At 43.9% G+C, this 26,437-nt stretch overlaps 1 protein-coding gene across 5 annotated transcripts in view; it reads right to left on the bottom strand.

Moving 5' to 3' along the window:
* Window positions 1-26,437, bottom strand: part of PTPRG (protein tyrosine phosphatase receptor type G) — a 730,377-nt gene that overhangs the window by 146,890 nt on the left and 557,050 nt on the right. For all 5 annotated transcript variants that reach the window (XM_029242114.1, XM_029242111.1, XM_029242113.1 and 2 more), the window contains one exon: window positions 6,371-6,528. In XM_029242114.1, the coding sequence (XP_029097947.1) occupies window positions 6,371-6,528 (158 nt within the window). The remainder of the gene's footprint in view (window positions 1-6,370; window positions 6,529-26,437) is intronic.

The raw sequence follows: 26,437 nt of genomic DNA, 5'->3' as shown, positions 1-26,437 counted from the left end.
CTGGATGAAGAAGGTAGCCAAGAACGGAACAATTTGGCTCCATATGGAACATAGTCTTAATTCAAAAGAGTTGCTCTACTCTTTATGACAGAGACAACAATGGTTAAAAAAAAAGTCATGTACCTTAAAGATCCCACACAAAATATATTAGAACTAATACATGAACTCAGCAAAGTACTAGGATACAAGATTAATATACAAAAATCTGTGGCATTTCTTTACACTAACAATGAAATACCAGAAAGAGAAAGAAAAAAGAATCTCTTTCAAAACTGCATCAAGGGCTTCCCTGGTGGCACAGTGGTTGAGAGTCTGCCTGCCGATGCAGGGGACACGGGTTCGTGCCCCGGTCTGGGAATATCCCACATGCCACGGAGCGGCTGGGCCCGTGAGCCATGGCCATTGAGCCTGCGCGTCCGGAACCTGTGCTCCGCAAAAGGAGAGGCCAAAAAAGAAGAAACCCCCAAAAACCCACAAAAAAAAAAAAAAAAAAAAAAAGCCTGCATCAAAATAACATAAAATATCTAGGAATAAACCTAACCAAGGAGGTGAAAGACCTATATGCTGAGAACTATAAGACACTGAGAAAGGAAAGTGAAGATGATCCAAAGAAATGAAAAGATATCCCATGCTCTTCGATTGGAAGAAGTAATGTTGTTAAAATGGCCATATTACCCAAAGCAATCTACAAATTTAATGTGATCCCTATCAAATTATCCATGACATTTTTCATAAAACTAGAACAAATAATCCTAAAATTTACATGGAACTACACAAGAACATGAATTGCCAAAGCAATCCTGAGGAAAAAGAGCAAATCTGGAGGCATAACCCTCCCAGACCTCAGACAATATAACAAAGCTACAGTAATCACAACAGTGTGGTACTGGCACAAAAACAGATGTATGGATCAATGGAACAGAACAGAGAGACCAGAAATAAACCCACACGCCGATGGTCAATTAATCTACAGCCAAGGCAGCAAAAATATACAATGGGGAAAAGACAGTCTCTTTTGCAAGTGGTGTTGGGAAAGCTGGTCAGCTGCATGTAAATCAATGAAGTTAAAACACACCCTCACACCATACACAAAAATAAACTCAAAATGGTTTAAAGACCTAAATATAAGACATGACACCATAAAACTCCTGGAAGGTAAAACAGGCAAAGCATTTTCAGACATAAATTGTAGCAATGTTTTCTTAGATCAGTTTCCCAAGGCAAAAGCAATAAAAGCAAAAATAAACAAATGGAACCAAATCACACTAAAAAGTTTTTGCACAGCAAAGGAAGCCATCAACAAAACAAAAAGACAACCTACGGAATGGTAGAAAATATCTGCAATTGATGCACCTGACAACGGGTTAATCTCCAAAATATACAAACAGCTCATGCAGCTCAATGTCAAAAAAACAAGCAACCCAATCAAAAAATCGGTAGAAGACCTAAATAGACATTTCTCCAATGAAGACATACAGATAGCCAACAGGCACATGAAAAGACGCTCAACATCGGTAATTATTAGAGAAATGAAAAATTAAAACCACAATGAGGTATCACCTCACACTGGTCAGAATGGCTATCATCAAGTCTACAAACAACAAATGCTAGAGAGGGTGTGGAGAAAAGGGAACCCTTCTACACTGTTGGTGGGAATGTAAATCGGTGCAGCTGCTATGAAAAAGAGTATGGAGGTTCCTTAAAAAACTAAAAATAGAGCTACTATATGATCCAGCAATCCCAGTCCTGGGCATATATCTAGAAAAGACAAAAACTGTAATTTGAAAAGATACACGTACCCCAGTGTTCAGAGTAGCACTATTTACAATAACCAAGACTTGGAAGCAAACCAAATGCCCATCAATAGACGACTGGTTTAAGAAGATGTGCCACACACACACACACACACACACACACACACACACACACACACAATATTACTCAGCCATAAAAAGGAATGAAATATTGCCATTTGCAACATGGAAGGACCTAGAGATTATCATACTAAGTGAAGTAAGTCAGATAGAAAAAGACAATTATTATATGATGTGACTTATATGTGGAATCTAAAAAATAATACAGATGAATATATATACAAAGCAGAAACAGACGCACAGATGTAGAAAACAAACTTATGGTTGCCAAAGAGGAAAGAGAGGTGGGGGAAGGATAAATTAGGAGCATGGGATTAACATATACAAACTACTATACATAAAATAGATAAGCAACAAGGATTTACTGTATAACACAGAGACCAATATTCAGTATCTTATAAAAACAATGGAAAATAATCTGGAAATAAATATAACTGAATCACTTTGCTGTACACCAGAAACAAACACAATATTGTAAATCAGGGGCTCCCCTGGTGGCGCAGTGGTTGAGAGTCTGCCTGTCGATGCAGGGGACGTGGGTTCGTGCCCCGGGTTGGGAGGATCCCACGTGCCGCGGAGCGGCTGGGCCCGTGAGCCATGGCTGCTGAGCCTGTGCAACCGGAGCCTGTGCTCCGCAACGGGAGAGGCCACAACAGTGAGAGGTCTGCGTACCGCAAAAAAAAAAAAAAAAAATATTGTAAATCAACTATAAACTTCAATTTAAAAAGTCATGCAAATAAAGCAAGTAAACTAGCCTTTTTGACATTTATTTCCTTTTTGATAGCGCCTCCAAGAGGCACTTAAATAAAACTCACGCTAGGGAAAATTATAGGCAGTGTCATATTTAAAACTACGGAAGCCAACAGTCCTGGAAAGGGAAGGCTGGGATAGTGTCCAATGGCCAACGCGCTACCATCTGAGAGCCACTGTTCTAGAATAAAACACATCCAAGTACACCGGACTAAAAACGATCACGTTCCCTGACTGATCATGAATGCAAGGCAGGCAACCGTCTCAGCGTGCTACTTGTGCTCCTTTGACCTCCTACAGCAGGACCGGGGCTGCCGCCATTTTGTTTGGGTGACAAAATCATGGCATGATTCTTGCCTGATATTTATGGTCAATGTTTTATTGGAGCCACACAAGCCATGCTTTCTGCTGACCAACCAAGCCAATGGCATGGTGTGATTCCACGAGCAACACCGTATTCAGATCTCGATCATCACAGAAGCCGGAGTCAGCGCTCACTAGCCGCGGGGCTGGTTTGAATGCCCAAGGAGGCCCACAAAAGAGGGAAAATACGGAGCTGCTCATATTTACGCAGGAACACTTTAAAGAAAACCACATCACACTGGTCAACAGTTCGCGCTCAGCACTGCATTTTAGGGTGAACCTGCTCTCCTTTTCACTGCTGATAGGTACCCACACTGTGTAAGAGAAGAGAAGAACCTTTGGAGAAAAAGAAGGACGAAGGACTAGGAATGTTTTCTTTCTCACACAAGCAGACATGGAATTGTGTCTACTTGGCTTCTCTGAATTGGCCGTTTTCCCTTCTGCAATGAACATTCTGTGCTAACTTCAGAGAGCATGTTGGCAGGGTCGGGGTGGGAAGGTCTGAACCGATAATACTTGGGTGGCTGATGCCTTCCTGTCTGAGGACTGACACAGCTGTGACCTCCACTCAGCTCACCAGCAAGGAACCGGTTTGGCCACATGAAAATGAGCTGTTTCGTCCCTTTGGGAGACAGAAAAGGATACATGAAGCTGTGCCTGATACAAGTAAAGCATTATCTAAGGTGGTTTAGAGTAAAGAAACTGGGGAGCCACTATGGTTAATTTATTTCTTCACTATTTTCTTGAAACAATAGTACCTACAGAGAGGTCATACTTTGGAAGTCGTGGAGAAAAACTCTTTCCATTATTTCCCTCTGAGTGTATCGGTGGCAGAGTGGAAGCATAAAAAGATGTTAACAAAGCACTTTCGAATATATCCAGTTCCCAAATGTCAAAACGCCTCTAACTGACAAATACTTGACAAGATATCCAAGCCTAAAAATCTGCCTTTTGTTTAGGCCACTAAACTGCAATAAAACCCAGTATGTGTTAAATGGTTCTCTTCCCTCCCCCAGCCCCAACTAAACAATTACCTCTCTATGCCTCCCCTTCACAGGGCCTCCTAAAAAAAAAAAAAAAAAAAGCCAAACTTGAATTTTTTAACCTCATTATCTCAAGCCTTTATAGCTTTGAGGAGAAAAGCATTCATCTTAATCAACAAAAAGGATCCCTTTTCAAAGTCCTGCCCCCGCCCCCCTCCCCGAACCTTGAGGATATAAATATTTGGGCTGCAATTTTCTTTTATTTTAATAAAACAAGGCTGGCTTCACCATTAGGAAGCAAACTTGTTTCATATTTCTTTATCTCCTTAAGGCCAGCAGATCCTGTTCTGCAGCCATATTGCTAGTCCTTCTTTTTTCATCGCGATGAAATTAAAAGGAAAAGAAGCTCAAGGTAAAATGTCTGCCAGCTGCAGGGAGGCCAAATGAACCTGTTTCCCCTGGTTCCACACTACCTACCTTTGTTGGTGGGCTCTCTCTCCTGCACAGAGCTCCTTCTAGACAACCTGCTCCACTTACCGCCCCCAGAGCGGCAACACCAATGTGTCAGGACGTGGCCAGCACCTCTGCTGATTTATTAAAAAATGGACAACGGACCCAAGGCCAGCCAGTATGCTGTTGGCTGATGTTTATTCGGATCTATCTTCCTGAACGCTTGACTCCAGACCCAGACTACTGTCAGCTGGTAGTTGGCCCTTGAGTTGAAAGGTTAACTGGTACTAGAGTAACCATATTGGGCTCCAATCCCCTCCAAAGAAAACCACACTCAAACTGGGAGAGGGAAGGAACCAGAAGTTTGCAAAAGTACAGAATCGCACAGCCATGGTAGAAACTCCAAGATGTGAGAGCGGCGCCTAAGAGGCAGAAAGTAAAGTTTGTGCCTCGCTTACTAGTTGCAGTCCTGGTCATGATGACTTCATCTCAGGATGACCCTACTATGGTTTCTTTCACATATTCCCCCTACTGAAGCTACTTTAAGTGGGTTTCTGTCTCTGACACCCCAAACAGCCCTGGCCAGGACATCATCCAATCCTATTTCCCCCACTCCCTTTTCTATATTCTCTGCCCTTGTTAGGAAAACCTTTGGACTATTCCCCAAGCCAGCCAGGTTCATCATCTTGTTGCCTGTGTCCTCTTCAGTTATATTACTGACATTTACCACATAATTTCAAAACTTCCACTTTCCCTCTACATCAGCCTTACCCCTAGCTGTCCAATGCTGGGGAGGCATTTCCATGGATGGCTCTGATAGGAATGTTCCATTTTTTAGACAGTCCGGGTCAATGGCTCAAATCCACTTCCTTACAAATCCTACCCGTTGTTCTTGGCTCTGTTTTCTGAAATTATGGAGGAGAAATCTACTCTTCTTCTACCTCTGTGCAGGCTGCATTTTTGATGACTGACATATCCTCTCTATTTCCCCTTCCATCTATGATTCCTCGTGAGGTGATGTCAAAGCCCTTCATCCCCTGGTGGATCCTCTTCCTCTGACATTGCCCCCAACCTCATCCCCATTTCACCAAATTCTTACCCACAGTTACGTGCTCAGCCTAAACCCACCTCCTTATGACATCTGCCAGGCCACACTCAGAGAGAAGCAGCTCCATGTAGGGGTCGGCAGCATGGGTTTGGAATCAGACAAACCCGGGCTTGGTTTCTGGCTTCAACCTTCATTGACCATGAATCTTTGGGCATGTTACACAATCTGTCCCTGCCACGATGTTCTTATGTGTCCCGTCTTTGTGCAACATACCCAATTCGCAATGTTGTTTTGCAACTAAGTCGATGAGATGTAAGATGCTTATCACACAGAAAGAGCTCAATCAATGGTATTTTTTCTTTCATTTCTTCAGGTATACAAATTTCTCTCTTCTGAACTTAGGGGAGGTTTAGCAGCTCCAAGCGTGATCTTTGGGATCAGACACCATGGCTAGGTCATGGTTGTGTGACCTCGGGCAAGTCACTACACTTCTGCTGTCTCTCCTCTGTAACACAGGGGTACAAATAGCACCTACCTCATAGGACTGTTGTTCATGAAGATTAAGTGAGTTAACACATATAAAGAGCTGAAAAGAGTTCCTGGCATACAGGCATCACAGAGGGTAGCTACTATCTCAAGATTGAATACTTACAAGATACCTGATTTCATGCCTGCAGTTCTCCTCAGCTAGTTAATTTGTGGCTCAGCAACCATGTTTTATATTTTACAATTCTTGGGTGCAAAAACACGTTTCTTGGAAAAAATGAAAAGAATCAATGAGAAGCAAAGGATGCCAAAAAAAAAAAAAAAAATCCTTACCCTGATATAGTCTAGCAATGTTAGATAGTTAAGTCAAGTCAAAACAAGTAAAAACAGAAGCCCTTTGGGGGCCAAATAGCTACCTGATGATAAGAGATGGGGACAGGCGTCCGGAAGACTATCCACTCCACAATTTCGCTACACGGTGGGGTAGTCAAAGAACCTGTGTACCGGTAATAGCTGCCCAGGGATGCAGGCAGGAGGTCCCGGAGGACGAAAGGATCCAGAAAGGTCTCCTTCTCTGTTTGGGGGAAGAGGGAAAAGAAAAGCACAGTGGTAAGTCGTTCTATGCTGCAGACACACAGTCAAAACCCTTGGCATGCGGGTGCCACATCACAAGTCTTGTGTTTATTTACATCCCGGGAAGCACTTGGTGGTGGGAGAGCCATGGAAAACAAAGCAGCATTTCCCAGGGTGTGTGTGCTCTGAGACATCCTACTGCACTGCATTTCATGAAAAATGGATTCCAGGGTAAACAGCACTGGGCAACACTTCAGGCCCTCCCTCTCCCCCCAGGAAACAGACGAAACACTAGCAGAGTCAAGTCACTAAATCCTGCAGAAAGAAAGAGACTTGGTTTTGTTTAACTTGCCCCTTTCCAATATATATTTTTTCAGTTTTCATAATACGTTTTATTTAATCCTTCTTTTTTTTTTTTTTTTTTTGGCGGTGCCACATGGCATGTGGGATCTTAGTTCCCCCACCAGGGATCGAACCCACGCCCCCTGCATTGGAAGCATGAAGTCTTAACCACTGGACCACCAGAGAAGTCCCCATTATATTTTAAATATTATTTCAACATGTAATCAAAATGAAAATCATTAATGAGAGATTTTATATATTAATATCTATTCCGTACTGTCTTTTTTAACGTTGATTTTAATTTTTAAACATTTTTTATTGAAATATAGTTGATTTACAATGTTCTGTTAGTTTCAGGTGTACAGCAAAGTGATTCAGTTATACCCCATCTTGTTTCATCATAGACCCCTTCTCCGTCTAATCCTTATGAACTAATAATCAGGCGAACGAACTTTGGCACTCCCATGAGAGATTAAGTAGGAAAAGAAAACTGTAAGCCAATGGTAAAGTGCAATTCCAAAGCTGGTTATGTTTCATTATGGTTTCACCCAAGGCTTATTCAGATCAAGGCACGGCCCTGAACTTGCAAAATGATGGCCCTGAAAATAGGCTTCTTTTTACAAAAGTGGAGTGGTCTTCCCTTAAGTAGAAGAAATGACATTTAAGCTGGGACCCAACAATGATATCTCACAATAACTCTACGAGGAAAACAAGTTAGAGAAGAGGTTAGTTCCTACATAGCAAAGCTGGGATATGAACCCTTGCACCTTGACACCAGAGCTTGCACAATTCTGACTCAGACTGAAGAAGCTAAAGTAAACTAGGTGAATATTGAACTGTGGGGGCAAAAGACGAAAAAAAGAGCATTTCAAGCTGTGAGAATAGTATGTGCAAAGGTCCTGAGGCAGGAATCAGCAGTGCAACAGAGTTTAGGCACTATACTATAACACTTTCAGTCAGACCCAGTAGATCATCCAGCTTCTTTCACAAATCAGAGAGGGTTTTAGTCTCTACCTGGGTCTTCAAACGTCTAGCCCTGCATTTAAGTCGGAATGCCCACCTCATTCCTGTTGGGGATGTAATAAGGCTATTACGGTCCTGCTAATGGCTTGCCTTAGCTCCCCTATGGCCTCCTCCATGTGCCTCTGGACATTTCTCAGGGACCACATGGACACTCCTGTGACTTCCAGGAATATTGTCCCCAGCCTCTCGCCTCCTCCCTCCTTTTCCTTCATACAGAACAAGCAGTATACGTACTTGGGCAAATGTGTATCCTTAGACGCAAAAGGTCTATGTAACTGGGGGTTAAGGCAAAAACCCAGCAGAAATCAACTATATCAGAATAATGGGGCTTCCCTGGTGGCGCAGTGGTTGAGAGTCCGCCTGCCGATGCAGGGGACGCGGGTTTGTGCCCCGGTCCGGGAGGATCCCACATGCCGCGGAGCGGCTAGGCCCGTGAGCCACGGCCGCTGAGCCTGCCCGTCCGGAGCCTGTGCTCCGCAACGGGAGAGGCCACAACAGTGAGAGGCCCGCGTACCGCAAAAAAAAAAAAAAAAAAAAAAGAATAATGAAAATGGCAATTTCCTTTTGGTAGAGATTTGTCGAACAAAACTTAATATTTATTTAGCTTTTACTATATGTCAGGCACTCTTCTGAGTACTCATCTGTTGCAAACATTTAAACAGCACTTACTGTACGTGCCAGGTACTGTTCTAAGAGCTTTACAAAGATTGATTTATTTAATACTTAAAACAGTCCCATGAAGTATAACCAACCCCAATTTACAGAGCTGGAACGTACAACCGTGTAGTTGAGTTTGGAATCCAGGCTTTCATGATTCTTAAGCCATCACCACACCCTTTCACTTTACAACCCTATGGAGTATGTACTTTTAATGCTCCAGTGTTCCAGATGTGGAACTTAAGGCCCAGAAAGGGTAAATCACTAAGCCCAAGGTCACTAGTGAACAGTAAAGTGGCCGCTGTTATCCACAAGGCTCAGAAACCTTACCTGAGTCTCACAAAGGTTTTCAGTTCGTTTTTTAAAAGGAAAAATTAAGTATTAATTAATACATGCACCATAGGGTTCTATAATCAAAATGACAAAAGCAGTTTCTACGGGACAAAAGGCTGGAAAGGAAAGAATCACCCCTCTTCCCGCTGGCAAATCTGGGCTTTAATTTAACCTGGTTACTAGCAGCCTAAGGATGGGGGAAATCTCTGTAAGCGTACCTGGCTGAGAGGAGGAACCGTTTTGGCCTTTGCTTGCTGCACTTCCTGGGCCGTGCAAATAGTCAACAAGAGGCCCCAGGCAATAGAAGGTGCACAGGCCCTGGCATCATGAACCACAAAATCACCACCTTCATTTCTCCATCACGCGGCAGGTGAACCCGGCGTCACCCCGCAGCACTCTAACCTGCTTTAGCATCAAGGGCTCCAGGTTGAAGGACCGGAAAACCTTTAGAGTCTTCCCCTAGGGGCCTGACCCAATATTAGGGCTGCAGTTAAGCACGCTGTATGCAGACAGGTATGCAGACAAGACAACCCCTGTAAGCCCGAGGCAGCAAAGCCCCCATCTGAAGCACCCACTCGAGGAAGAGGCTGTGGCTTTATAGAAAAAGATAAATGAGAAACACCTGCCCCACCAATCTGACGTGGGTGGATTTCAAAAGGGAACACGTTTCAGCTGGAACAGGACTCGTAAGTTCTGGTATGGGCTCTTGAATTCAGCAAGGACTGATGGGAACTGCAGGTATGACCACTGCTACAAATGCAGAAGGGTTTCTCTGTCCTGGATCAACCCAAGGGCTTCAGGAAGCAGGTTCTGATTTAATTGCTTAGAAGGTGTAATCAGATCAGTGGCGGGGCGGGTAGAGCTGGTGAGGGGGACAGAAAAGGGAGGGGCTCCACTACTTGCTGATCCCACCGCCATCACTGCCATCGGATCTCAGGATTCTGAGACCTGAAAGGGCCTTAGACCACCCTAGGCCAGTGGCTTTGGGAACCAAAGAACCCTTTCTTCAAACCAAATCTTACACAGGAGTCAGGCAACTCAAACAGCCAAAGTGCAGCCATCGGGGCTGAAGCTGAGCTGGGAACCCAGGGACGCTTTGAAAACCACCAATTTAGTCCAATTCTTTTTTTTTTTTTTTTTTTTTTTTTTGCGGTACGCGGGCCTCTCACTGTTGTGGCCTCTCCAGTTGCGGAGCACAGGCTCCGGACGCGCAGGCTCAGCGGCTATGGCTCACAGGCCCAGCCGCTCCACGGCATGTGGGATCTTCCCAGACCGGGGCACGAACCCGTATCACCTGCATCGGCAGGCGGACTCTCAACCACTGCGTCACCAGGGAAGCCCTAGTCCAATTCTTTAATTTTACAGCTAGGGAAATGGCAGACCAGAGAGAAGTAATGGACCCAAGGTCAAAAACTTAGGGAGAAAACAGAGACTGGGATGGGATTCTTTCTTCAAAGACACCACTTAGAATCTCAAACAGTAAGCCTGGGAGCAGGAAATATCACGTAACGCTGAAGATCTCATCAACACCGCATTTCTCCATCCCTTACAGGGATTGGTGAAACGAGCAGATTCTCGGCCTGCTGGGTTCAAATCCCAACTCCTCCACCTGTGAGCTGTATGACCTTAGTTACTATACCGTCCTAGGAAGATTAAATAAATCAGTATAAGAAAGGGGTTCAGAAAGAGCCTGGAACAGAGTAAGCGTCTCATAAATGATAGATATGATTCTCATTCTAATTCTTATTACTTGTTTTATTACCACTAGTATTATTATTACTCTAAGCTACCAAGACCTAGCCATGTATGTCTCACATAGCCATGCACTTCCTTGAATGGTCGTGCATGTGTTTTTTTTTTTTAACTGCACTACTAATGCCTCAAAGGCACAGCATGTCTGACACAGTCTCCATCAATCTGAGCACTGCAGGTTAGAGTTTTCTTTGTCAAAGCTCTAGCATGACCTTCGGAATCAACAGATATTCAACAGCTGTGTGACCTTAGGGAAGAAAATCTTAACCTCTCTGAGCTACTTCCCTTACCTGTAAAATGGGAATACTGAGATTATTTACCCCTCAGGGATGCTGTGACAATTAATCAAGCTAATAAATGTAGGGGGCTTTAGCATGGTGCCTTGTGAGCCCTGATTTATTAAGGCAAGCACTTGGTCCATTGTGATCTCTGGTCCATTATAAGCCCTCACTTATCAAGGCAAGCACTGGGCTGAGAGCCAGCCAGCTTATTTTGTGTTTTAAGCCAGGGACTAGCAAATGTTTTCTGTAAAGTGCAGACAGGAAATATTTTAGGTTCTGCAGGGCCAAGAGGCAAAATCGAAGTTGTTACATAGGTACTTATATAAGAAACACACTTCCACAACCTTATTAACAATGTTCAAAACGCTAATAACTGAGGCCAATTTAAAAAGTATACGTCTACTAATGAGAAGAAAGGAATTCTTTTGGGCAGGGGAAAGGCGGGAAGAACATTTCACTTAATTAGGGTTCGCATGTGAAAACCATTCTTAGCTCAGGAGCCATACAAAAACAGTCAGTGGAATGGATTTGGCCATCGGGCCATATTGTGCCCTCCTGATTGCAAGCCAAGTATAGGAGGGTGGGGGGCGAGTGTTAGAAAGTCATCTTGAGAGCCACAGCAAGAACTGGGGGTGGGGCATGCCACATGTTCAGGGGTCCCCATCACTAATGGTAATTTATTTTATGAACATACGTTACAGAATGAACTCCTGAGCTGTTTTCTTTCTCCCTTGACTTTTCTAAGTTCAACTTGAACATTGATTTTTGCTGATCTTTCTAAAAATTCCATGTCCTGCTCAGTCCCATAGGAGTGCTCCACTGGTAAATGGGGTGCTCATAATGCTTAATTGTTATAAGTAACTTTGGAAATGGCACCCCTGTATTTCTGGCACTGCCCACAAAGTTCACAGAAGCCACAAGGCACTCAACTGGCTGGACCCAAGACTGGGTGTTCCTGAGTACAGCCACTGGGAGGAAGGAAGAATGTACTTTTCAGCTAAAAACTTAAACTCTGCCACTAAGAAAATCTTAATAAATGTACATGTTATAAAGTGGAGGGACTGCTAGAGCCGGGTCCCTGGAGTTGAATCCTAACTGGTCTACTTAAAGCTCTGACCTGAAACAAGTTACTTAACCTCTCTGTCACTGTTTCCTCATCTGTAAAATGGGATTATAATAATGACCTCATCTGGAGGTTTATCGTATCAGGAGAGTATTACGTGAATTAACAGTAGTTAAGGGCTCAGGAGAGTGTCTAGCATAGAATAAGCACAGATAAATACTTGTTAAATGAATCCTATTATAAAAGGGCAGTTGACTCCAAAGCCATCCAGATCAGAGCACTCTGCCTCCAACTTTTATTCTAATTAGTAATTTGAATTCGAAACATTCCTATCCCAGACAGTTAACTAGTTGAGAAAAACATTTGAGATACTCTACTTATCCTACCATCCATTCCATTATACCATAATAAGCAAGTACTGTGCATTACTAGTTAAAAGAACTGAAAAGGAATGAATCTCATATTCCACTTTCAACTATCCCAGTGCTGTATGCAGACAATATTATATTTTAATAATTAATTGTTCATCAAAGAAAAAGATGAGAAACAGGGATGCGAAATTCAAAGTTATTCAAATTGCAAAAATTATGAATAATGTATGACTTTTATATTAAATACACACCATATTAAGTAGTCTACATTTCACCCAACTCTTTCATTTTCAAGCATTTTGAACGACAATATGAATAATCAGTTAGGGGAGGTTTATTTAGAAAAAGAAATACCTTATTTGAATGCAAACAGAGTATATCAGGAGATGATTAAATTTTTCTTATCCATTAGAAAATTCTGTATGAGGGCTTTAAAGTCATGGTCAGCCATTAAACCCAGAGCGGCCCAGTTATCCTTGCAGTTTCCTTTCAACATTAAATTATATCCGGCTCGATTCTGTTCAATTTCTTATTTCTGATAGCAGTGCTAGGAGGCAATCTTTAATTAAAGAAAATCTGAAAGATTCAAACATGCATAATTGGATTAAAAATGTGATCATTAAAACATTAGATGACGATCATCTGATTGATTGCCTTTTCCAGTGTGTTAATAACCTAATATTTTCAATGCTTTGGTTATACAGGAAAAAAGAATGCCTTTATAAAACATGATGGTCAACAGAGAGATGAAAACTGTACAGTAATCGAGAAATATGGAATTATGCTGAAAATATTCACAAACACCCAAATGAACAAAGTATTTCATTGGAAAGTATATGGACAGAATGAGATAGTCTCTAGGGGAAGAACACCAGTCCTATCCCCCAAACAAGGAATCAACCAATTTTAGGGAAGTATATAAAATGAACTAAGAACAGAAAGCCCAAGTTTCAGTGTTTAGCCCAATGACTGGTTTCTTCAGGGTTTCCCAAAATTTTTATAAGGAAAAGTTATTAATTTTTCCTTAAAATTGCCTTCTGCTTCATATTGGGGAAGGTAGGGAGAGTGACAGTGGAAAAAAACTGGGGATTAGGTCATGCTAAATGGGAGAAGATTCATGACTGTGCTGCTCAAATGTAATGTGTATGCAAGTCACCTGGGAAGCCTGTTAAACTCTAGATTCTGAGCCAGTAGGTTTGGGATGGGGACTGAGATTCTGCATTTTTAATAATGCTGATCACACTTGAGAAGCCAGTTTCTATGAGGACTGTGTCAGTGGGCTCCTCCCTGTTCTACAGCCTCATCCACTGCTACTTTCTGGCCCTTAGGTTGAGCCATACTGACCTCTTGGCTGGTCCATGATCACACTACCCCAGGGCCTTTGCACTGGCTCTTCACGCTGCCTGAAACATTTTTTTCACTGCTCTATTCATGGCTGGTTGCGGACCAAATGCCTTTCAGCTGCTAACAACTTACTCATATTTGAATGACAAATTTCTCAGCGAGGTCTCCCCTGACCACTGTTTTGAAAAGGTGTCAAAGGGCAGGCTCGTTGAGAGGGAAGCATTTGATTGAAAAACCTGAAGATGGAAACAAGCCAGGTGGCTACCTGGGGAGAACATTCCAGGCACAGAGAAATGCCCCTGCAAAGGGATTCTGCCCGGTGTGTGGCTGGAGCGAAGTGGAGCAAAAGGGAAAGTGGAAGAAAAGTTCAAGTGCCCCAAATTGGACAGTTCTAGGAGGAAAACATCAGCCGCTGGTTAAGGATAATCTGGAATTTGGCTAAAAATTGTGAAGACGCCAAAACACTAGACATAGAGCCAGCAGCTCTGGGTTAAGCCTGGACTAGGCACGATGGGCTGTGTGATCTGGGAGGGGCCACGGGTCTGACAAGCTGGTGACAGAAGGGCCTGCCCAACAGCATCAGGAAGTGGGAGGTCGGGATGGAAAGCAAGAGCCTGAAGGCCAGAATCCAGGGACTTAAGGAGCTTGGCATCTAGAAGCCACCAGGGAGTAAGAGAGCATTACACTATAATTAAGATGGTGGCAGAGGGAGTCAAGGAACTAATTTTATGACCTAAATATAAGCAATGAAACTTGCTCTATCTGATTGGATGTCGACTGTCATTCACATCATCTCTCTCATCAATAAGGAGGATGAAACGGCAAAGACGGGGCAATGAGGTGGGGCTGGACCGTTTTCAAGGTGTAGCTGTCTGCAAGACTTCATGACAGATGACTTTAAGGAAAAAGCACCACACTGAAGTTACAACAAGGGGATCCTGGGGAAGTCCAAGGAGTTTCAAAGGACGCTAGTTCTATTTCATTTACAAATAAGGAAAATGAAGTCCACAGAGGGAAAGTGACTGAACCAAGACCACACAGTGAGGTGGGGAGGGAGTCTGGGCATCCCTTTCTACTACCCAGTTCTGTATCCCTGGGTCCCCAGTTCCTCACCTGCAGCTGACATAAACATGATCAGCCGAGGAAATCTCTCTGAAGACTGAAGAACTCAATTAGGTTTTTAAACATAAATCTAACCCTGACACTGCCCAGCTCAAAATCATCCAGTGGTTTCTCACTTCATTTAGAATAAAATCCAAACTCATCACCACGGCCATGAGGCCCTCCATGATCTGCTAACTCTGCAACCCGTCTTCTCTCTGCCCTCTCCCTTGTTGACCATCACCTTCCTGTTCCCTCTGCCTACAATGCCTGCCCTACTCCCACCCCCACTCCATATGGGTGATTCCTTTTCATTCTTCAGATCTCAGTTCATCTCCTGACACCCAGCCCTGAGCACCCCATCTAAGGCTGTTCCCGCTGCTATTAACCATCTACATCACACCTGGTTTATTTCCTTCCCAGATGCATTCACTTATTTACTGTCTGTCTCCTCCAAGAGCTGGATAATTCCACAAGAGCAAAGCCTTTGCCTGTTTTGTTCAATCTGTATATCCAGCAACAAAAACACCGCCTGGAACATAGTAGATGCCCAATCTTTGTGAAAAGAGAATGAAGGAACAAACAAACACAGCAGTTGGTGTATTTTAAATAACCAATAAATCCTAGATTTCTTCATATCCATGTCACCATCAATCGTAAGATGCACCATTATTTCAAATGCCACTAGTAAAGGCAACAAGTTGCTAATTAAGCAATGATACAGTATCACCTGGAAGGTGCGTCCTAGTTTTAGAGTTGTTAAAATATGAATGAAAAAAATTGTAACTATGTGTAGTGACGGATGTGAACGAGATTTATTGTGGTGATCATTTTGCAATATAGACATATACCAAATCATTATGTTATACACCTGAAACTAACATAATGTTATATGTCAATTACATCTCAATAAAAATATGTAGACATGAGAGTTACAGAATTGATGAAATAGGATGTTGATATAATTCAATAGGACTCACATCAAAGGTCCCCATCAGCTTTCTGCGTCTACTAGAAGCTGGGTCCAGAGCCTGTTTTGCGATCACAGTGCAAGATGCTCACAAGGCCGGGTGGCAGCAAACTCCCATCTGTAATACTGACTGGACTCTCTGGCCTCAGTTTACCCTCCATTGACCTGAACCCTAGACTCCATCCACACAGTGGATGTTCTGTAGCTCACGTCTTTTTACTAGTTCACATTTACGGTGCATGAACTTGGTGCCAGGCCCTGCTGTGGCCTTTCTCTCATTGAGGCCTCACAACCCTGTGAAGTAGGTATCAACGTCATGATGAGGGCTGTGACCTTGCCAACAGTCATAGCTGTACAGACCTGGGTCTCCCTCACAGGCTGTGTAATTGATTAGTAATAGTTTTTTTTTTAAGCAGACTGGAAGCTCCACTACATCAAGACTGTGGCTCCTTACTGTATCCCCAGCACCTAAGACAGGGCCTGAGAGAGTAGCTCCTTTATACGTGGCTGAAAAAAATTGATCAAACTAAGTCACTAAGTAGCTCTAAGTCAGAAGTGGGGAAACTGGGGCCCCGAGGCCAAATTCAGCCTAGTACCTGTTTTTGTAAATAAAGTTTTACTGGAACAAAGCCATACCATGGTCTGTGGCCACTTTCAGGCCACTACTGTGCAGCTGAGTCATTGTAACACAGAATGGATGGCCGGCAAAAGCTAAAATACTTGCCATTAATCCCTTTGCTAAGGAAGTTTGCTGACACCTGCTCCTCTGTGAAGGGCAGGGTATTTAGAAGGGGTGGCAACAAGCAACTCTACTCAAGCATGAATGGAGCAAACCACATGAGGACATAGAGAGGTGTGGAGCTTATTTCTGCTTCTGAAACACTCTCCACCAGGGTGCAGAGGATTTAATACACACCCCTTGGCCTTCTGCATGGGCACAGTCCAGAGAAGATCTGAGAAGCCCCAACTACGGCATCTTATTTCAGGGTCTGAGTAAGGGCGGCCTGAGCAGAAGAGAGCTCACCTGATGAATCAGACTCCTGTATTCAAGGAACCAGGGTGGCACTCCAAGGTCATGAAATAGCCACTCTACCCGGGTTCAAAGACATCTAGCCTCCTTGAGTTTATTGGTGGTCAGGTGGTCAAATGTAGCATTTTGATTTAAGGGTTGATGTATGAACAAAGCATATGTTGACATTAACATTTCCAAAGAGAAACTACACGAAGAGCGCAGAGTCTTGTCAACAATTAAGGAAATGAACGTAACGTTTAAATTATAGAGTTATTCAGCGACAAAACCCCAGTGTTATCACTGAACAGTTCCGTTGCTTGCCTCTCTCCCCCGCTTGGCTCTGGTGGCCATAACTGACATGGTGTGTACATTCTTTTAGCTTCCTTTTGATGCTCAGTCAATGACCTAATTCACAGAGGAGAAACAGGCAGAAACCAGAGTTAAGTGATTTTGACAATGATTAGGAAGACAGTCAATGCTAGAATTGGAAACTGGCCCAGCAGAATGCATCTGAGTCCAATACAACTGGGTTCAAATCACTGTTCCACTGCCACGAGCTGGGACAAATGAGCCAATCTCTGTGAACCTCAGTTTACCCATCTGTACCATGGATTAAGCATTCTTCTCTCCCTGGGCTACTGCTGAGATTAAATGAGACTCTCTATATAGAACATCTGGGCAGAGCTAGGCACATAGCCAGGGGTTAACAGATGTTTCTGTCTCTTCCTTTCACCCTCTTTCTGGTCCCTGGTCCACCACCCTATCCCCTGGTCTCAAAGGGACTGGCTATCCCAAGTCATCTTTGTGCCCATTTTCTCCATCACTTCATTTTATTTTCATACGACCCAACTAAGTCAAGCGACATACATTCTAGTTCAATAGCCGGGTAGTGACGGGGCAGAACTCAGAGCTCCACCATCATCTCCTGTCACCTCATGGCCTCCACCATAGTCACATCAACAAGTAACAACAACAACTTGTTGGGGGTGAGGGTGGGGGGATGGCAGTGATAACAACTGACACTGGGTGCTGACCGTGCGCCAGCCACGAGTTTGTACAATAAGTCACTTACTCAAGACAAACCAATAAGGTTGGTATTACTATCGCCACTTTATATGGTTAAGAAAACAGAACCACAAAGAGGTGAAGTGATGTGTGCAGCTTGTACAACTAGTCAAAAGCAGAACTGGTATTCAAACCCGGAGCCTGGGTTCTCGAGCCACAATACGACCCTGCCTCTCCTATACCAAGATGACATGCGTAGAGCAGGGTAAGAAGGTCACACCAGGCAGCCCCAAGCACTTTAGCGAGCACTTTCACAGTATATAACTGGAGACATATTTTTAAACTCTCTGCTCTTCACACCCCAGTGAGACAACCAGAAAAAGGGCATTTCCTTGGGTTCCCATAATCCTGTTCAAATGATGACATATTGACAAAGGAGGCTGGCTAAATGAGAACTAGCCTCAAATTCAAATTAACCTAAAAGGAATCACTTTTCAAGTCTTTCTAACTCAACATGATTGTTCACAACGCTATTAGTGATAAAATAGAACCCCACAGCATCCCATTTCCTGGCTTTGACTAAGAAAAGAAATGGAAATAGCGCACATCTATGGTGGTGTTCTGACAAACCGAAATCCAGGAAACTGTGGAAATGGCTTAAGAACGCCTGTTTCTAGAAGATTTTGAGATCAAAGGGATTCAGATAAGCATCTGCCCTCCCTGGATCCATAACAGACTTGAGCCCATTAGTCAAGACCAGGGTGCTGCATATTTATAGCACACTTCAGGAAAGTTCCATGTAATTAGACGCTGGAAACATAAATTTCAGAGGGGGAAATTTTGTCACGTGTTAAGATGTTCAAAACTGTCAGTGGCCTGTAGATAATATAGCACTGCGTTTCCCATTCAAAAGGGAGAAGATGTGAATTTCTTTCTTGAAGGTGAACATTAAAACAGAACCCCCTTTAATTTCATTGAAATATATCTGGATGATGTGGCAATCTGGGCCATATCAACACTGAAGGCCATCTCTGTAAAGTGTATCAAATGTTAGGTAATGACCTGAGTGGATATATACACTGTCCCCAAATAAACAAACCACTTTGTGAAGGCAAGACTATTAGTAGAGCTACAATAGTTACTGTTTAGACATGGCAGGGTTGACAAACGTTTTCTGTAAAGAAGCAGAGAGTAAATATTTAAGGTTTTGCAGGCCAGAGGGTCTCTCTGTCACAACTACTCTGCCGTTATAGTGTAAAAGCAGTCATAGACAGTAAGTAAATGAATGGGCATGGCTGTGTTCCAATAAAACTTTATTTACGAAAACAGGCAGTGGGCCAGATTTGGCCCACAGATTGTATTTCCTGATCTCTGATTTCCAGGACAGTGGACACACTCCAGGTACCCTTCCTTCTCAGTACTTTCCCTGTCTTAAAGCATTTAGCATTAATACCCATGAGGCAGATACTTTCACAACTGTCATTTTCCCAGGTGGAAGGCTCAGGGACAGAGAGAGCCAACAGTTTGTACAGGATCACACAGCTCCCAAGCTGCAAAGCCAGCATTCAAATCCAAGACAGCCTGAACTCTGAAGTGCCGGTCTAGGATCTCTGTTCAGCAGTGTTCCTAAGAGTCAAATTTCAAGTGAAAAGTAATAAAATTTCATTTCTCTAAAGGTATTCCACAATGCACATTTTTTATAAAAATTCACTTCAGGGATTTCCCTGGTAGTGCAGTGGTTAAGAACCCACCTGTCAATGCAGGGGACACGGGTTTGATCCTCGGTCCGGGAAGATCCCACATGCCACGGAGCAACTAAGCCGTGTGCCACAACTACTGAGCCTGCGCTCTAGAACCCGTGAGCCACAACTACCGAGCCTGCGGGCCACAACTACTGAAGCCCAAGCACCCTAGAGCCCGTGTGCCACAGCTACTGAGCCCACGTGCTACAATTATAGAAGCCTGCAGCTGCAACTACTAAAGCCTGTGCACCTAGAGGCCGTGCTCCGCAAAAAGAGAAGCCACTGCAATGAGAAACCTGCGCACCTCAACGAAGAGTAGCCCCCGCGCACCGCAACTAGAGGAAGCCCGCGTGCAGCAACAAAGACCCAATGCAGACAAAAATAAAAATCAACATTATAAATAAATAAATTCATTTCAAAGTTCCAATTGCTGTATTCATGTGAACACATGACATGATTCTGCAGGCAAATTATAGTCTCTTTGACCGTCACCAAGAATGGCAAGGACCAAAAAAAAAGAAAAGGTAAGATTCCTCATGAGATTAAAATTTTTCCAAAGGCAGAGGAAATCGAGTTGATTATCTTACCCTCAACACCCGAACTAGCACTTATTAGGCACGATGGATGGACACTGTGATCAAAGGGGCTTAAATTTCACTTACACAAAACAGGCAAGAATCCCTCAAATCAAATCAACTCATCTCTGCTCCATCTTCTTGCTGCTGGACTGTAACAACACAGATGGCCATTTTCACCTAATAGTTTACTTTGTTCCAAATGTTCCTTGTGCTAGGATTTGTCTTCTTCTTCCAAAGTCCATGCAAGATATTTTTCAGAAGCTTCAGCCATTTAGTCTTAGAAAGTTCATGTTGAGATCTTCACTCCAGGGATAATCAAAATGGTGTTGGAATGATGAGAGTATGGGCCTGTTTAGTATTTCTTCACTTGCCCCTTTAACAAGTCTATATGATGAGCCTCAGTCAACGAAAAGATGCAAATGGTAACCCTGGCCAAGAACAGAGCAGCAGATGGCCTGGGAATAACAAGAGTCAGCCTCAAGTCACGAAGACCTTGGTTTAAGTCACCCAGGCCCTGCCTGCTTTACTTGCCTTTCTGTGTAATGGGGGATACGAGAGGTGTACATCAGAGGGTTTCTGGAGGATTTAATGATGCCTGTCAGGCTAATCATACCCTGACCTGGTACAGAGCCAGGATGAACCAGCCCAGTAACAACGAGGAGTCTTTGTTTTCAGACCTGTCACCTGCCACCCCATCCCTTTGGTTTCTGATTTCTTTTCTCTAAATTCCACAAGGAAGTATTGGCTTCCAAAGTCATCGCTTGATGATACAATCCCAAGGCAGCCACAGTGCTTTCTCTGGTCTACAATCAATTTGTAGAGAGAACAAGCAACCTGTCAGGGGTACTTATGATAAAAAGTTTGGTAAAGAAAAAAAAAATGCTGTCACTCCCCTCTTTGTTTGCTGTGAGGCCGCTTGGTACTCGATGTCTCCCAGAAGAAAGCACTGCCCGAATCTCTGACTTTCTAATACTTATCATTGTCTTCTTTGATTGTGAAATTTAACACACATGCAGAAAGGTACGCAAACATAAACATACTTTTAACCAATAATCCTAAAGTGAACCCTGGAGTAGCCACCACTCTGAACAGGGGGAGACTTGCCACCCTTCCCGGGGCCAGGCCCTTATCACTTCCCCATCCCACTCCAAGAAGTAACCACCATCCTCTGTTTTTAAATAATCATTACTTTGCTTTGCTTGCAGTTGTGCCACCTACTCCTAAAGAGCCAAGGTTAGGTTTTCCCATTTTGTGAACACTTGTTCAAGAACACCTTGTGCATTCTTCAGACTCGTGCATCACTTCACAGTTTTCAGATGTGCCCATGTTGGCGTGAGCCACGAGACTCCACGTGTTTTCACTGGCGTGAACTGTTCTGTTGTATGACTACACTTCGTTGTATTTATCCAGCTTGCTAACAATAGGTATCAGAGGCATTTCTGGGTTTGGGCAGTTAGGAAAAACAATGCCACAGACATTCTCATACACAGCTCATGGTGCATTTTTTTAAAGTTAATTAATTAATTTATTTTTTGGCTGCATTTGGTCTTTGTTGCCGCCTGCAGGTTTTCTCTAGTTGCAGCGAGCGGGGGCTACTCTTTGTTGCAGTGCGCGAGCTTCTCATTGCGGCGGCTTCTCTTGTTGCAGAGCACAGGCCCTAGGTGCGCAGGCTCAGTAGCTGTGGCACACAGGCTTAGTTGCTCGGCGGCATGTGGGATCTTCCCGGACCAGGGATCGAACCCCTGTCCCCTGCATTGGCAGGTGGATTCTTAACCACTGTGCCACCAGGAAAGTCCCTTATGGTGCACTTTTATCTGAGTTTTTCCAGGGGACATACATAGCAGTGGGACTACTGAATCAATTCGACTAGACACTGCCAAACCGTTTCCAGAAAATCTGAGAGTTCCCAGCATTCATATCCTTGCCAACACTCGACACTGTCAGGATTTTTAATATTTGACTGTCTGGTGCGTGATGGTAGATTATTTTAGAGCTTCGTGAGTGTAATATTTTTGAGAAATTAATGTATAATATCCATGGGCTGTTCTTTAGTTTGCAAATAGTCAAATGCACAAATCTAAGGGGATATATATTTATAATATATTTATGTAATCGAATCATCCTCCAGATCAAGATATATAGTATTTTTTTTACTGCCTGGGAAGATTCCCTTGAGTCCTTTCTCACTCACTGTACGTACCCCTTCACACCACTATTCTGACTCTTATCAGCAGAGATTAGTTTCGTCTGTTCTTGAACTTTGCATAAACAGAACCATGCAGTACATGTTCTTTTGTTTTTGTGTAAATCAAATCATCATTTTTAATTGCTGCACACTATTCCCTTGTGTGAATACACTAAAACTTGAATATCTAGGCTCCCCTTGGTAGACATCTGGGCTGTTTCCACTTGGGGGCTATTATAAACAAAGCTCCTGTGTACAGGTCTTTTTGTAGCCATTTCTTTTGGGAATATACCTACATGTGGAATTGCCGGCTCGGAGGGTACGGCCTCTGTGTAACTTTGGCAGCAACGGCTACACGGCTTTTGGAAAGGCTGCGCCACCTTCATACCCACAGTGGTTGTCCTGAGTGCCAGCAGTGCTGTGTCCCAGGGCTAGTTTCTTTTAAAATCATGTATTTGTGGCCAATGATGCAGTGGCAGTTGACAAGGCAAAGCCTAGCCACTGCTTTAGAAGGAATTCAGATTGTTCTATGACTGGGGTCTCTTCCAGGTTAGTCTTGATTATAGAAACCTCAATCCTAGCAGGTGGGATATGGAAAAAAGAACAGATGCAGACGCTCCAGCTTTCACCACCAAATGAAAACACTTGGCCGGGTAGTCACATGTATGTGCAGATTTACTTTATTACCTCCCTTTCTGCTAGATGCCTGGATTGAGTCTAACTATTCTAGGACTTTGTCCATAGATCTGGTGAGTTGACAATGAGCATCCCAGGGCAGGGGAGAAGATGGGTAGAAAATATCCCCAAAGTGAGCCCAGTGAATAAACTAGTCAACAACTGGGTGAGCTATTCTGCAAAGAAAGTTTGATTTTCATAGACCCAACTTCTATTGGTGAGTTTTAACAAGGAGAGCTTGCAAGAGCCTCATTTTGTGACATCACTAGAAGGGCGTTCTCGGGTGATAATGTATTTGTACTTTCACTGGTAAGTTTCTCAGAAGAGCCTGGGGAGGGCAGACAGGGAGAAGAGCCATCTTGTCCTGACTGGTGTCTAAGGCAATTTCTAACTCTCCCCTTTATGTTTCCCGTGAAGGAGAAAGATACTTTCCTACGCACTAAGGTAGTACATTCAGCGGGAGAGGAAAGGACAGCAAGCAAGGCGATGAGAGAAGAGGGACAGGGACTTCCCTGGTGGTCCAGTGGTTAAGAATCCGCCTGCCAACGCAGGGGAGGCGGGTTTGATCCCTGGTCAGGGAACTAAGATCCCACATGCCGCAGGGCAACTAAGCCCGCATGCCGCAACTACTGAGCACGTGAGCCACAACTAGAGAGCAGCCCGCACGCCGCAACAAAGAGCCCGCGTGACACAACTAAGACCCGATGCAGCCAAAAATAAAATAAAAATATTAAAAAAAAAAGAGGGGCGGATAGTCAAAGCTCAACAATCAAACAATCGCTACTAGCAAGTTTCCTTCCAAAAACAAAAAAATGGATCTTTCTTAGATGATTGACATGAGGGAGTGGTCAGTGTTCTAGACTAGGTATACGTACCGTCTGCTGGATTTTCTTTGGGTGGATATTATGAAAAAGAATAGAAAGTAGGTAATCGAAAAACTTGAAAGAAAAATAATACATCCTTTTTATAATTGACAGAGGATATAATGTACATTACTTAGCATTGGTCAATTGGGTACAAACTACTTATAAGGGAATTGGTACATTTTTACACAAATTCACGTACAAGTTTATTGTTTTATTTTATTTTTTAAAATGGATTGCTTTTAAAAATATTTTTAATTTAATTTATTTATCTTTGGCTGCATCGGGTCTTCATCGCTGCGCGCGGGCTTTCTCCAGTTGCGGCGAGCAGGGACTACTCTTTGTTGCGGTGCGTGGGCTTCTCATTGCGGTGCCTTCTCTTGTTGCAGAGCACAGGCTCTAGGTGCACGGGCTTCAGTAGTTGTGGTGCATGGGCTCAGTAGTTGTGGTGCACGGGCTTCAGTAGTTGTAGTGCGTGGGCTCAGTAGTTGTGGTGCACGGGCTCAGTAGCTGCGGTGCGTGGGCTCAGTAGTTCCGGCACACGGGTTTAGTTGCTCTGTGGCATGTGGGATCTTCCCAGACCAGGGATCAAATCCATGTCCCCTGCGTTGGCGGGTGGATTCTTAACCACAGCGCCACCAGGGAAGCCCCACAAGTTTATTTTTTTTAAATGGGTTTTGAAAAAATTAGAATTAGACTAAGCTCTTTGAAACCAATATTTCTATCACATGTGGCTACTTGCAAGTCCTGGTTCTTATATACAAAAAGCATTGTGAATGACTGGGTCAGAGTGGTGAATAAGAGTCACAATTTCTTTTCCTTTCCAGGGTATGCTGGCGGTAGTGTAAATAAAATCCCTGATTAGATACATTTTAATGCTTCCACCTATGCCTCAATGGATAGACAGGACCAGAATCAATGGCAAATCACCTCTCTTCATTCTATTTATATTTTTTCATGCTTCCGAGTTTGTAAAAATCACAATTTACATAGAAAAATCAACACCTAAGAAAGAGCATTTTCTGGGACTTCCCTGGTGGTGCAGTGGTTAAGAATCCACCTGCCATTGCAGGGGACATGGGTTTGAGCCCTGGTCTGGGAAGATCCCACATGCTGCAGAGCAACTAAGCCTGTGCACCACAACTACTGACCCTGCGCTCTAGAGCCCGTGAGCCACAACTACTGAAGCCCGTGCACCTAGAGCCTGTGCTCCGTAACAAGAGAAGCCACCACAATGAGAAGTCTGTGCACCACAACGAAGAGTAGCCCCTGCTCGCCACAACTAGAGAAAGCCCGCGCACAGCAATGAAGACCCAACACAGCCAAAAATAAATAAATAAAATAAATAAATTTATAAAAAATAAACAAAACAAAAAGAAAGAGCACTTTCTGCTTCCAAGAGGTTTCTAGATATCTCTCCCCAGCTCCCCTGCACAAGAGTAGCAAGGTCCCAGAGCTCAGAGTCTCCAACATGCCACATCTGTGCTGCTGCTGCTTGGGACCTTATACTCCCTTTTCTGCCTGGACAACCTCTATGCACTCTTTAGGTCTTCATGGTCACTTTGTCTGCAATGCCCGGTCTATATCCCCAAGTCTAAGTTAAATCTTCTGCTGCTCTCCACTCTTTATTTTAAAAAATAATTTTATTTATTTTTGGCTGCGTTGGGTCTTTGGTGCTGTGCGCGGGCTTTCTCTAGTTGCGGCGAGCAGGGGCTACTCTTCATTGAAGTATGCGGGCTTCTTATTGTGGTGGCTTTTCTTGTTGCGGAGCATGGGTTCTAGGCACGTGGGCTTCAGTAGTTGCAGCACGCAGACTCAGTTGTTGTGGCGCACAGGCTCTAGGATGCGCAGGCTTCAACAGCTGTGGCTCGTGGGCCCTAGAGCAAAGTCTCAGTAGCTGTGACACACGGGCTCAGTTGCTCCGTGGGATGTGGGATCTTCCCGGACCAGGGATTGAACCTGTTTCTCCTGCACTGGCAGGCGGATTCTTAACCACTGCGCCACCAGGAAAGTCCCTCCTCACTCTTTAATGTAATTACATGCTTAACCATATGTCTCTCCTGAGTGTCTACAAACGCAGGGAGGGCTGGTCCATGCGTGCTGTGCTTTCTCTCTGCCTAGCTTCATGGTGTACTTAAATGAAACACTTAATAATTATGCACAAAAGGAACAAGCAGTGACTGTAAGAAGTTCTGAGCGTTTTAAAAGTGAGAGGACCAAGTCATCAACTTTTTGGCAAGGTGATGAGGAAAATGTCTTTGGAAGGAAGATGGGACCTCTGGACCAGCCACAGGAGACACCCCTAAGATCTTCCTTCTAGAGACAAGCTGCTATGCCTTTGGGCACACCTCGGCGCTCACAGGGAGGCCGCTCTCGCTGGGATGCTCTAGCCAATGACCACACCTGGTAGGGCTGGGCCACTGCTGCCCAATAGAGGACTCCTCTCACGGGCAGTCTTGGCTTTGGCGTTCTCCAAGGTCCCAGCCAAGACTTTCTTAGAGCTGCCTTCAGCCAGTCCTCCTAGGTTCCCTCTCTTTAGAGGCATCAGAGCTGCACTGGGGTCCCAGTGCTCTCCCCACCCACTCCTTCTCCCTCTCCTCTTTATCCTTCCTG

Source organism: Monodon monoceros, unplaced genomic scaffold (assembly GCF_005190385.1).
Source record: "Monodon monoceros isolate NGI ecotype Baffin Bay Population unplaced genomic scaffold, NGI_Narwhal_1 Super_Scaffold_3, whole genome shotgun sequence".
NCBI lineage: Eukaryota > Metazoa > Chordata > Mammalia > Artiodactyla > Monodontidae > Monodon > Monodon monoceros.
Note: the sequence above shows the minus strand (reverse complement) of the source record. Positions and strands in the feature narration are given on the sequence as shown.